The following is a 13,676-nucleotide window of genomic DNA, read 5'->3' as shown; positions in this document are numbered from 1 at the left end:
CTACTCAAAAACATACAAACCCAGGCTCATTCAGCAAAATATTGAGCAATGTGCTTTCTCCTCCCAGAAGTCTCCAGAACCCACCCACCCACACTCCAGTTTTTAGCCCCATCTCTCCCCTTCACCCAACATGTGCACCACTGTGGAGCAAATCAGAGGAAGGCCAGCCACCCTCCCTGCATGGGTGTTCCTTCATGATCCTTGTTTGACTGGGCCAGCCACAAGAAAAGGATGTTGACTCTTCTTGCTCACTTGAGGCAGAATAAACTATGCAAAATGGCAAACACTGCACAAATGATTGGTCTTAATAAACCAATGAGATGCTACACAGATTGCCATTACAAACACTGCTTAGCAAGCTAAGCAGGAGCTCTTCCTCCTACCAACAGGTCATCAGCAAGGGACCAGCAGCACCTTTGGAGGGGGAGAGGGAACTGATATAAACAAACCTTGCAAACAAAAAACCCCTTCTTTTAAACTCTGAGGTTTTAAAGGATTGTCATAATATCTTAAAAAACAGTTTTCATTGTAATCCAAGAGATCACCCTTACTTCAGCTTATGTGCTGGTCCTTCATTTACCAGTGAAGGCTCCTCCTTCACCCAGGATTAAACAGCTCTATGCTAATAACATTGGGTGAATAACCAATAATCTGCTTCAGGTAAACATCTGTCCACAAGTAACATGAAAATCACATGAGAGATTAAATGTGACTGGAAATCCACTTTCCTGATATTAAAATTGACAGTATTGCATAGTTTAAACCACATCAAGTTCATCCAAGAGACAGGAGCTCAGACAATTACGAGTAGTACATAGTTCATCAAGTATTCTATATATTGTCTTTGACAAGCATGAGATCTAGAAACATTTCTTTAAGTTAAAGCTGAAATTATCTTGTCTCTTGGGTGCATAATGTTCCTTACAACATTATTGCAACTAGTAGTTTTCCTGAACTCATTTCTAGCCTGTTAATTTCATTAATTTCTTCGATGTAGTGATCCCTGCCTTCCACCATCTCTTCCTTTGTATCATTTCTTCTAGATTTTAAGCCATTTTGCAGGGACTTGCCCATTATCTGTGCAGTGCTTAGTAGCTAAATAAAGTCACAGTTGTGGCTAACAACCATGAACAGACCTAATCTCAAAAAGGCATCCCTGCTCCTCTCCACCACCCCAAAATAAATAAATCTATGGGTGCCGGTGAACCTACAATATTGACAATGACTTTATTACTCTATTTTGCTATGACGTAAGAGAGAAAAGGTGGCCCGACTGCCTTTCTTCAATGAGCAGGACCTATTTGTTTTGTAATTTTAGGTACCTCTTCTGCAGAGCACCTCCCTTCACTTGTGACATATCGCCAGAATCACAGGTGATATTAGGGCTTGTAGATTGAAGTTCTCTTCCTCAGGCAATAGATTGGGCTAATGTCATTTTTGGTCCCTTTGTAGCCTTCAATTTTATGCAATGCACACTCGGACCTTGCATCACTGGGTGTGTCACATTACATATGTCCCTGCTGTGAAGAATCCAAGGGCTGGTTTTAAAGGCAGGTTTTGTTATGCTTTTATCACCAAGAAAAAAATGTGGCACTCAAAATGGTTGCTCGGAAGGCTAGAACAAATTTCCAAAACTGCTTTTAAGGCCATATATAGGACATTTCCTGCCTGAGTATTAGATGGGTTCCCCAACATTCGAAGTTTAACACAGCAATAAATTTGCAGGTAGCTGCATTCACATGTTGTGCTAGCATACAAACCTTTCTAGGGAAGCTTGAAAAATTTGATCTTCGCAAGTTCCTATTAAAATGAACTCTTGGATTAATCTGCAGATCAGAAATTAACCATATATACACTTAAATAGGTCTTTTGAGGTGCATTTAAAAAGCCAACACCAGAAATGACCGTCAAAATGTAATAAACTGAATTATGGGCAAATATGTGCAAAAGTGAAATAGAACAGAAATAATAAATATTTCTCTGTCCCTGGCAGGCTGAAAGATTCAGCTAGACTGGTAGTATGTATTGTAATTTAGCTCAGGAGCCACCACAAGAAGTTTCAACTGGTATCTAACATCAATAGCAACAAATAATAATAATAAAAATAAAGGCTGAATTTTCAACTCAGAAAATATGCCTGAGATCAGCTAATCATTTGTGCATTTTGCCTAAAAGCCACTTTAATAGGGGGCGTGGAGGGTCAGAGGCCAAGACCTTGTTCTCCCAAATGGCCTTTTGCAGAATCCGGTTGCCACAGATACTCTTCAGCTGCACTCATCTTTTGCTTCTGTGCTTAGCAATTAAAAAGCCAGCCATCAATGGATGGCAAATTATCAGCTGTTGATTATATGTTGATATCTGCTCTATTTCCATCTTTATTTTGCCTTATCCTAGGGCAGTATATAAAAAAGGTCATACTTATAAGCAACCAAAGCTTGCAAAAGCACAGAAAGCAAAGCAAAAACCCTAATGGGGACTCAACATTGCTATTTCCTGAAACCTACCTACTATATTTTTCTTGACAAGAGAGATGGATATTTGGATTTCCTGTGCCAGACACCACACTCTCTTGGGCTGGTCCTGGTCATTATTTGAGGAACCTCAACCTGGCTCCAAGCCTGGGCGGGGAAGATACCATGCATGTCAGCCTGAGCTCCAGGAGGAGGGGACAGTATACAAAAAATGGAATTAACAGGAGGCTTAGCAAGATACATGGGCACAACCGTATCAATCAGATGTAGGTAACCGTTTTTCTGCTGAGGACCATATTCCCTCAAGGCTTATCAGCATGGGAGTAGTGGCCAGGGTCTCAGACAAATACGAGTAGGTCAAGTCTTCTCACCTTCTGCCTCCTCCTTTTCTCTTCCTCCCACTTTCTTCCCATGCAACAGGCTGCCAGGGAAGGAACAAATCACTCTTGCCAGGTCTCTGAATCGATCGCATGCAGAGGGCTTTTGAAATGATGCTGAAGGCAACATGGAAATAAGCCAAGGGAAGAACGAAGATTCTGCGCTTTCACAACAGATATGGTAGCACGTTTCCAATGTCTTCTTGACAGTCTTACGATCTGGGAACTTTCCTTGCAGGTGTATATGTTCCCACAAAGCCATACTTCATCTGGTCCAGGACAAAGTAGGTCACAAATAGCATCAGATGGCATCAAGCATGTCACAATCCCTCAGTCTAACCTACCTGAATGGGATGTTGTGAAATCATAAGAGGTAAGTATATTTTTCACCTCTGAGCTTGTAAGGAGAAAGAACAGGATAAAAAACATGATACATGATACAAAAACGATTCAATGCTCCATTGCTTGAGCTACAGGAGTAACCACATGCTATGTCTTCATTATTCCTGAACTGAGACATCAGTGAGAACAGCCATTTGCAAGGCCATGAGTGAATAAAGCTGAACGAAGTCAATAGTTTACAAGATTGAAAGTGGGCCTGAGAAAGGCATCCATTCCCAGAAAGAGCACACACACTTCTTTTGCTCTTCAGTCACCTATGAACGAGCTATTCTTGGAAAGCTGCAACTAGCGCAAAATATAGCAGCCGGGATGCTAACCAGTTCCTAGCACTGGGACCATATTACAGCTGTTTTGAAAGATCTGCAATGGCTGCCAATTGCTTTCCACAAATAAAAATGTTGGTTTTAACCTTTAAACCTCCAAGGGTGGCAATCCTATGCCTCCTGAGGCAAAAAAAATCCTATGACCATGGCGACCAAACAACAGTGCAGTAAAGGTCCTCTCGAGGACACCAGTACCCACAGAGGGCAAAAGGGCTTTCTCCCGTGTCACTCCCAAACTATGGAATGTGCTCCCTGGAGAACATCATTTGGCCTTACTCTCTAGGCTCCTACAAAGGATACAAAGATGCCCCTTTCCAATTTAGCCATTTAAAATGCTGGTTTATTTTGGGTATTGCTTTAATACCCTTCTATTTACATCTTTAAGGCTTTATTGTTTTAAATGGATGGACATTATTTTGATATCTTTTTTGCAGGTAAGTGTTACGTATGAATAAATAAGCAAACAAATTTCTGCAAGATTTATTTACCAGCCTCATACATGTGCCCACACCATGAGCGGTAACACCTTTTGCATGCTGACCTCAGCTCTCTGATATAAGAGAGATAAGATAACATCCAGCCACATGTCAGATTGGCACTGAATTCTGTGGGCTAGTCTGCAGCACCATGGCGACCAAACACCACCGACCACGCTGGCAATGTCTCCTAACCACATTCTTCATAGGGTAAGCCTGTACTTAGCCTCTATAAGAATATATTAAAAAAAACCTTTTGCTTTTTCATCAAAACTCAACAGAGCACTATGACTTAATGCAAGTGCAGTTATTTTCCAGATATACTTGGCATCCAGATTTTAAAGTTGTCCGAGAATAAGGAATCCTCCTGATAAAGACATGTGGGTTGGTGGGAAGTATGGAGAGGGTTATGTGGTTGTGTGTTCAAGATATAGGGCCTGCCGAATGAGCTTGTGGCCCTCCAAATGTGGGAATCCATCATTATTCCTATGCTGGCTAGGGTTGATGGATGTAGGCTAAAAAATCCAGAGGGCCAGAAGTTGCCCACCCTGGTGCAGAGACTCCATCTCTTGAACTTCTAGACAACATCTGTTTTAATTATAAAAATGTGCTTTAAAAAATCAAAGTTCTCATTAATTTTAATCAGGCATCAAATGTCTGAACCTACCTATAAAGGACTGACGTATCATCGCCACCTCCAAACATGCACAAGTTTGGAGATGCTTTCTAAGCTGAAGAACAGGCTGCGAGTAGTGTTTAAATCTCACACTTGCTTACAGGGAGAATGAATATACAGGTCACATTTTTAAGTGTGGCAGGCTGTCTGGGCAAACCTTCACTGCCTTGAATTCCTCTGGCCTGGAGCAAATTCTGCAGACAGTAGGAAAGGAAAAATAATGGTTCTGCAAGCTCCTGGCATTCCCAGCTTAAAATGGAGAATGGTTGGCTGTGGAGGACCATGATGAGGATAGGAACAACAACTCCTCTGTTTTATATTAATGCACCCTTCCCCAACCTGGTACCTTTCAGATGAGTTGGGACTACAACCTTGGTCATGCTGGCTGAGAATTGTCAGAAATGTAGCCGAACCCATATGGAAGGCACCAGATTGGGGAAGGCTGAGAGAGCTTCAGAGAAGGCACTGTACTTCACGTGCATTATTTTGCCTTCCTGACAGCAACCCTGTAAAGCTCAAGGAATACTGGTCACCCCATATTTACAGCTGGGAGAGAGTGGCGTGCTAAAAACCCTCTGAGTTACTTATGCACTAGAATCCTTCTAACATTGCTGAGGTGCTGTCTTTTTGACACTGACAGAAAATGGAATTAGAACAGAGCTTCCATACAAGCAGTTAAAATAACACCACGTTTTCCAGCAACGTCCTTCTGCCATTGTGAAGATCCTCCTATAAGACTCACCTACAAGCAGGTCCCCTTCAGCAATGGTTCACTATCTTTCTTGTTCATCCCATTTTAGTACTTCCAGATGAGTGCTGGGTACAGAATAAGTGATAAATAGCTTATTCACTGCCCCTTAAATAGACACTCTTAATTGCTCTAATGTTAGTTTCTGATCCCGTTGGGTGTGGGAGGAGCATTCTTTACCATTTTACTCTCATCATTATGTTCCTTTTCATTTTTTGTACAGAATTAATGTTATTACTCTATTGAAAAACCTACTAAAGGAAACTAGTAATTAAAGTAATTTCCCCACCCTATGTGTAATCCCCACACGAGACCAGAAAGAAAATTTGGACAATTTAAGAGAGACTGTTCATGGGGCAATTGATAGGTTATTTATCATTCATCTTCCTTCCCCTACTCATCAGGAATAAGCAGAACTTGAAAACCAAAAAACAAAAACCTGACAGCACAGAAGCCCTTAAAAGCCTTGCCAATCTTTCCTAGTCAGCCTAGGGCTGAAACTGTATTTTCTTACCAAAAATATGGCCACAAATCACAAAGTTGCAGGGTGAGGGAATGGGATAATAACCCAGAAAACTCTGAAGCGCAATAGGCTAAAAATGTAGTTGTCTGGATGAACCATAAAAAATAATAAAGGATGGCAATTTCAGAGAAGAAGCAGAGTAAGGAAATAACCCCAATGAACTCACAAGAAAAGTTGAGCCAGGGACTTCCCAATCCGTGGGCCAGTGACTGTGCTTCTGCACCATGCCAGTGTACATCCCTCTACTGCTCCCCACACAGCCTTACCCCTGGCACAACTTTACAATTGTTCTTACAATCTCAGTGACTTTTTTTCCAAAAAAATGTTGGCCATAATGTGAACATACACTGAAGAAAAGCATATGGGATGCTTGGAAAAAAAATAGAAGGCATACAAACCAAGATACAACGGTATCTCCACTGAGTAATGAAGCTCACTGGGTAAACCTGGGTCAACCATGACCTCTAAAGCTAGCCTATCTTGTAAGGATAAAATGGGGCGAGTAGAACCATGAACCCTGCCTTGAGCTTCCTGTGGGAAATGTGAGAGAAACATTAAAAATAAGAATTTAACTAATAAGCCCCAAAAGCGGCAATGCACCAGGAGAGGAAAGACTCAGGGATGAGATGATTTGAGGTTTTCAGGATCTACTCTCTTCTGTTGTTGGTTTTGAATCCGGAGATCCAGCAACCAGAGCCAGGTGCAAAAGTCACACACTTATAATAATAATCAACATGAGGCTAAGGACTTATCTTGAATGCCATGAATGCCAGAACCAAACAGAACTCACAATCCTTCTACACAAAAATCCCCTCCTGGTCACACACACCATTCATTTCACCATATAACTTAGGCGTGGGGTCATTACCACAGTTAAACAATTGGGAATGAGAAATCCTTGCCAGTCTACATGAAATCACCCCAATCTACATCCCAATCTACATTCTGTCCATCCTGATGTACATTTGTCCAAACTGTTTGGACAAAAAGTGGAACAAGAACTAAACAATCGATCAATCTTAGGTTTAGATTAAGCTCTCCCAACAACAACAGAGAGTATTTCCACTCATAAGTTAGGAGTAACTGCAGACACTCGGCAAATTGTTATGCACAGAATTCCTTCTACTTCCAGAGGGACACAGTGTTTCCCTGCCCACCACCAACATTAGACAGTCAAAGGGAATCCAAGTTGATCCTCTCATACAAATAGAATAGACTACACAAAGTAAGAGGATAAAATGTAATACTTGCACAATCAAGACACAAACCAGGGACATCCAGGAAGCCTCACAACAAAGTCCACATTTATCCCATTCCACACAAGGCCACTTCTCCACTGTGCGGGCAGGTCCTCTCTTCTATATCTACATTCACATGAGCAATGCAACATACAGAACCAGCAGCTACTGTGACTTCTCATGATGCAAACAATAAGTTTTTGATCACTACAAATCAAAGAAGATTCTGTAACCAACTTTGATGAGCTATCAGCTTCTGCACTACACTGTTCATGCAAATGATGTGCATATGGGTATGCATAACCAATCCCCCCATGAGACCTGGCTCACAGGATGGATACAATGCATAAGCTGCTTAAATCAAACTTTTTTTCCACCTAGGCTGGTTTAGTCCCATTGGGTGGCATGGCAGTCTTTATCACAATGCAAGGAATTAATTTTTACTAAAATCAATGGATTTTATTTCTGTATAATACATTTAGAACTAGTGTTGCTTGCTGAAGCTTTCCACCCTAGGTGATTTGTAGACTGTGCACTGAAGTCATTACCATGCATCACTTCTAGTGTCCTACTGATCATCAAACAAACCTAGAATAGCTTTATTTGTAATATGGTCACACACATACAAAAGTCTATACACATCAAATGATTCCTTGCCTATTATACACAGCAGCTATTATCCAAATTCAGATCTACACGCCATATGGTAGTGATCATACAAATTAAATACACACCCAGAATAAGGCGGTACATACACTTCCACCAGTGCACCTGCTCACCAATGTATGCACAGACATATACAGGCATGGAGGCAAATCTCCCGCCTTATCACTGATGGTGCTGCCACCTTGGGACTGGTACTTGCGCACAGAACCAGCAAAAGGCCAGTCAGAGGAAATTCACTCAAAAGCACTCTGAGATGTGCAAGTCAAAAAATAAAAATACCAAACATTTTAAACATACGCAAGGAACTCACACAATCCACAAATGTGAAAACTCGGATGCATGAAGTGGCAAAGGTGAAAAATGGATGGACACACACACACACACACACACACACACACACACAGAGAGAGAGAGAGAGAGAGAGAGAGAGAGAGAGAGAGAGAGGAAGCAGCACCTTTATGTGAATCACAGTTTAATTGCTCCTGCTCCTCCTTATATAATTTAATTTAGGTGGGCTTTTCTGACAGGCCTTCATGTGTGATTGGAACCCACAGATACTGCCTTGCCCAGAGAGCCTTACTACTGATGAAGAAGTTTGCTTCCCATCTGTCTATTTCTACATACTCCAAATCAACCAATGAGAAAATGTCATCCAGGTTCAAAGAGAGGCAGGCAGGGAGGTCCAAGGAGATTAAGACAGCAAACACGACCTCGAGGGCCATCCATGCCCATCCCAGTACAGAAAAACACTATTAAAAATGCACAATCGGCCCTCACTCTTCAGTTTTTTGTCCATCTTCATCATTACAGTAACCACCACAACTTGCATATTCATTGCAGAACATTCAGTCCCAGATCTCAGATACAGAGGGAGGAAACTGAGGCAAAGAAAAGGAAAACGTGCGCTGCCCACCTTTTACCCAACAATATATGCATACAAGGTCATACAGTGAATCAACAAAAGAGAGAGGAGGGAGATTAAAGCACAAGTCTTGGCTCTTGATTCTAACCCCTCAACCTCCCCTTGCTGCTCCCCCTGTTCCCCCATCCCACCACCCCAGAGTTCCCAGTCACAAACAGGGATACAACCCAGATGCCTGGGCACTCTATATTCACACCCGACTATGCTTTTTCTGGCCAGGGAGAAAACTAATCCACACCCCAGCCTTCATACAAACAAACAAACAAACAAACCAGGGTATCCAGCATTTTCCAAACCTGACAAGCTTTCCAGGTTACCAGTGACAGCCCTGACGGAGGGGGAGGAGGAGGAAGAGGGGTGGGTGCAACCCCTCATTTGTTGCCACTCCCTTCCATCCTCCTGCAGGCTAAATGCCCCATTTTCCCATGCACAGACAGTATTCCTATCTCACTCTAGATGTGGGGAACAGGAAGGGCCAAGAGGGAAGAAGCCTCCTTTATGCCCCCCCATTACCTTCAGAACACGTGGATGCCATAGAAACCACATCCTGGGACCCCACCCTTCAGAACAGCCCGCTGGGGGTGGCTGCTCCGTCACCCTAGAAAGAGTCAGGAGAGGATTAAACACCAGGCCTTGCTCTGATCCTGGGGTGAACCCCTTGCCCCAAACCTGAACTGCCTCCAGATTCCAGATCCAGACCCTCTCACACTACCCCCTTGTGGATGCTTCTCCTCCTCACCCCAACTTATCGGGGTGCTGAGAGGAAGCTACAAAATTGGAACGGTCAGGGAGAGTCACTAAATGCTGTGATTTTTCACTGCCCGTTCATGTTCTGGTCTCTCCAGCTTATTTTTCCTTCCTCCATTGCCACCCCCGTCATTAGTCCCAACCCAAACTCGCCCTTGGGAACACTCCGGCCTTGGCAAGGGGGTCAGCAGTGTGGGGATGGATGGGGGTCACCAAGAGAGCCGAGGGCAAGATTAGCCCACCCACGAGAACTGTTTTTCTGCAGGGAAGTCAATCTTCTAGTCAACCAACCTCCCCAAATAAGCAGCTCAATCCTACCCCCCCATCTCAGCTGGGATATTCGGGGGGGGGAGACTACCCTTCCCCCCATTTTTACCTCTCCTCCCTCTCTAAGCCAAGGACATTTCCAGGATCCTGGGAAAGGGAAGCAGGAGGAGGCTTGTGAGGTGGGGGGAACGTAAGCTGGTTTATTTACCTTCTTGTTGCTCTTGTTGTAGCCAAAAGTGGCGATTCCTGCACGAGGAGGCACAGAAAGGAGCATTTTCGCTTTAATGTTAGAGAGCTTGGAAAGGGAGGGGGAAGAGAGAGGGGGGAGACAGAGAGAGAGGGAGGGAGACACACGCTCACACTCACACACTCACACTCACACATACACACAGAAGAGAGAGAGAGAGAGAGAGAAAGAGAGAGAGAGAGAGAGAGAGAAAGAGAGAGAGAGAGAGAGAGAGAAAGACAGGGCTTCTGGCTTACGTCACCAAGGCAAGCCAGCCTGGAATCCAGGGCTAGGGTGTCTGCTTGCCACAAGGTCCTAGTGCCTGCACTGGGCAAACTGGTCAGCTTCCCTCAAAGGGCTGGCAAATGAAAATCACAGAAATGAAAATGAGACCGTCAATGACATGGCCGATGGGCGGTCTCACGCAAATGTCAGCGTCCGACTGCATTGGAAAGGACATCAGGAGAAACAACAGCGCAGGCCTGAACCATGAAGTTCACCAAGAGCCCAGTAGCTCTGACAGGGTATTGTTTGCCACACAGGGTACAACAGCACAAGAATTGCCCATGCCACACTGCAGGGCTAGCATGCATCCTGTGTGGATCCACAGGAAAACCAGCCATACACAGACTGCTGCATGGGAGCATGCCGTATTCCCAAACCTCCTGGAGCAGACCAGAGGTATTTCTGTCTTGTCAGACAGATCTTAATGTCTGGGCAGTTAATTGAGAGCCCCCTCACGGTTGAGCTTTCCCCTGCATGTTATTTTTGGACCAGAGAATGAGCAGAATCGCATAGTCTTTTAATTGCTAAGACGGTTGAACCGGCTTTTAGATTCTACAGAGCGCTTGTTTCACTAACTGCGGAAAGCAGAAGCATACTTTTATCCAGATTAAAACTGAGCTTCGCTCTTTACACCCAGCAGAGTTTAGAGATAACAAGCCTCAGGCAAGCCAATTCCCTTCTGTTCCCAGATGAAACACTGCCCTGGTGCAACTCCCAGTTTAAAAGAGGCAAGCCCAGAACAGCTAGCTGATCATGCAAAAAAGCAGTGGACAATCTCCTCTGAAGATGGGTACTTCTAATGTGTCCCTGCCTGAAGTGGACTTGAATGCTTCAACTGCACCCAGTGCAGATGTGCGGTGGAATGAACCTCCCCAGTGAAGGCTTATTAGGAGGAGGCAACCCCAAAGAAAGGACTCACGCAGAGACATAGCGGATCACTCTACTGGGCTCACAGAAATACGTATTTATTGCTCATGACAAATTAATCAGTTCTGTAATGACATATCAGTCTGTTCCAGCACACAGTTTGGGAATTTGAAGAACCTCATCAGCTGCTTAAGAAGCATATTGCTAGCCCTTAATGTTGGGACAATGTATCTGAAATGCACAGTTGCACAGTAGACTTTGGTTCCTAGAGAGAAGTTTTGCACCCTGCATAGGTTATTGGTCAAGACCTGCATGGTTTCATGTCTTTCCTTCCCCAAAGTCACTCTGCCCTTTTGCCTACTACTTATTTATCCCAAAGTCTATTTGTCATCCTTGCCAGATAAATTCCAGTTTCATGATAATTCAAATAGCATACTCACAATACCACAGGAATATTATTTTCAAAAATATATGGTATGCATGATCTACATACTCCACTGCTGTACACAATGTGCCTTCTTATCGCAGCATCTGGCTTCTGGTGTTTCCATTACATAGGAAATGTCATACCTCCATACAACATGGACACCAAACCCAATATCTGCATCCTACCAGGAAACAACATCCTTAACTTCAGCAGTAGTCTTGAAATTTGTAATCTAGGACATGCTGACACCAATTATATATAGAAATCCCATTCATTCATTCCTTCATTCATTCCTCCACCCATTTTTTTCCATTGGATGTTACACACTGTCCCCAAGTCCCATTGCCAACAGCCTGGTGACCCATCTACAAAAATCCTGCAGTGCCTAGATGACTTCACCAACTTAATATGCAGAAAGAGAGAGAGAGAGAGAGAGAGAGAGAGAGAGAGAGAGAGAGAGAGACAGAGAGACAGAGAGAGACAGAGAGAGACACACACACACGGGGGGGGGGGGGCAGCAAAAAGAACATTCTTCATCCACTTTCTTCTTCCAGCTTCCTTGTGCCATCCTGACAAATTAAGATGAATGGACCCTCACCACATAGGAATTTCTTTACAGCTCATGTGCTCCTTTCAAGAACCAGTAACCTTCTTTGTGGATCTTGACCTGAAACCTTCAACTGCAACAAGCTGAAACCTTTAAACACATACTCATTCCTGCCCCCACAGGAGGTTGCAACTGGAAAAGCAGTCCACAAATCAAATATGGAAGGTAAGAAATGCCCCAGTAAAATGAATAAAGCTACATAATTTCCATCTCCCAGAAAGGCCTCAATGCTTTTACCAAAATAGGACCACAACAGCTGCCTTGCCTGAAAAGGTCAAGGGTCCATATCCAGTCCAGCATCCTGTTTCCCACAGAAGCCAATCAGATGCTTCTTGGAAGCCCATAAGCAGGACATGAGAGCAGCGAGAATGTCTGCTACCTAAACACAACATCTCAGCATTCCCTGGCACAGCTTTCTACAACCTGGTGCCCTCCTAATGTTTCGGACTACAATTATCATCAGCCCCAGCTAACAAAGCAAGGATGCAAAGCTCAGTGGCAGAGCACATGGTTTGCATGCAGAAGGTCCCAGGTGTGACACCCAGTATTTCTAGATAGGGTAAGAGAAAATCCTTCAGGCAGGAAACCCTGAAAGTCACTGCTGCCAACCAGTGCTATCCATGTGAGACTAGATTTGGTATGAAGCAGCCTCCTATGTTCATGGCCACTGGTCAGGAATGCTAGGAACCTGTCATCCCTAACACCTAGAGTACACCAGACTGAGGAAGGCCGTCCCAGCACCATCCCAAAGGAGAGACAAGGCAAACCACATGGAAAATACGGAAAGTTATGAGAAAAAGCAAAAAAGAATCCGGCAGCAACTTACTCTTTGCAGCCCAGCTCTTCTTAGTGCATGCACTACTGAGGTTAGCTGGCATCAGGTGCTCCTCAAGCAGCTGTCAAGAAGTGGGGACTCCACTTTGGTACCATCCACACAGAGGGAGGCATATCTGCAGAAGCATGGTCCAGCAAAATGTAAATCCAGGTGAGTTCTGTTTCAGTACCCCATCTGTGAAATAGGAACAACAATTATTGCTCCTATTCCATAGGGATCCTGTAAGGCAAGAACAGTGAACCTGATGCTCTCCAAATTTTTGGAATACAACTTCCATCAGCCCCAGAAAGCACAACCAATGAAAAATCACGGGAGTTGTAGTCCAACACAATCGGGAGAGCCACAGATTCCTCCTGCTGCACTAAGGATTCTTTTAAAGTAGAACTGCAAAGCACCTTTCAACTTATGTTACAGAATAGCAACATCAACATGTAGGCACAACTAGAGAAAAAGGAAGCATGGTAAAGACATTAACTCCTTGAACCTTCCCTTTCTCTTGAAAAAGACAATCCTTATTTCATCATATTCCAAAGTCCACACACCCTTGTCTGTGTGAACTCCCAATATGGAATGCCAAACGAATTCCTGCAAGT

At 43.7% G+C, this 13,676-nt stretch overlaps 1 protein-coding gene across 11 annotated transcripts in view; it reads right to left on the bottom strand.

The window, feature by feature from the left end:
* The window catches only part of RBMS2 (RNA binding motif single stranded interacting protein 2), a 64,592-nt gene extending 51,413 nt beyond the window's left edge, over nucleotides 1–13,179 (bottom strand). For 2 of the 11 annotated variants that reach the window (XM_044421960.1, XM_044421962.1), the window contains exon 1: nucleotides 10,045–10,213. In XM_044421960.1, the coding sequence (XP_044277895.1) occupies nucleotides 10,045–10,110 (66 nt within the window). In that variant the 5' untranslated portion in view covers nucleotides 10,111–10,213. The other 9 variants (XM_044421967.1, XM_044421965.1, XM_044421968.1 and 6 more) reach the window with 9 other exon arrangements.
* Nucleotides 13,180–13,676: the final 497 nt, after the last annotated feature.

Source organism: Varanus komodoensis, unplaced genomic scaffold, assembly GCF_004798865.1.
Source record: "Varanus komodoensis strain SLA01 unplaced genomic scaffold, ASM479886v1 scaffold12, whole genome shotgun sequence".
NCBI lineage: Eukaryota > Metazoa > Chordata > Lepidosauria > Squamata > Varanidae > Varanus > Varanus komodoensis.
Note: the sequence above shows the minus strand (reverse complement) of the source record. Positions and strands in the feature narration are given on the sequence as shown.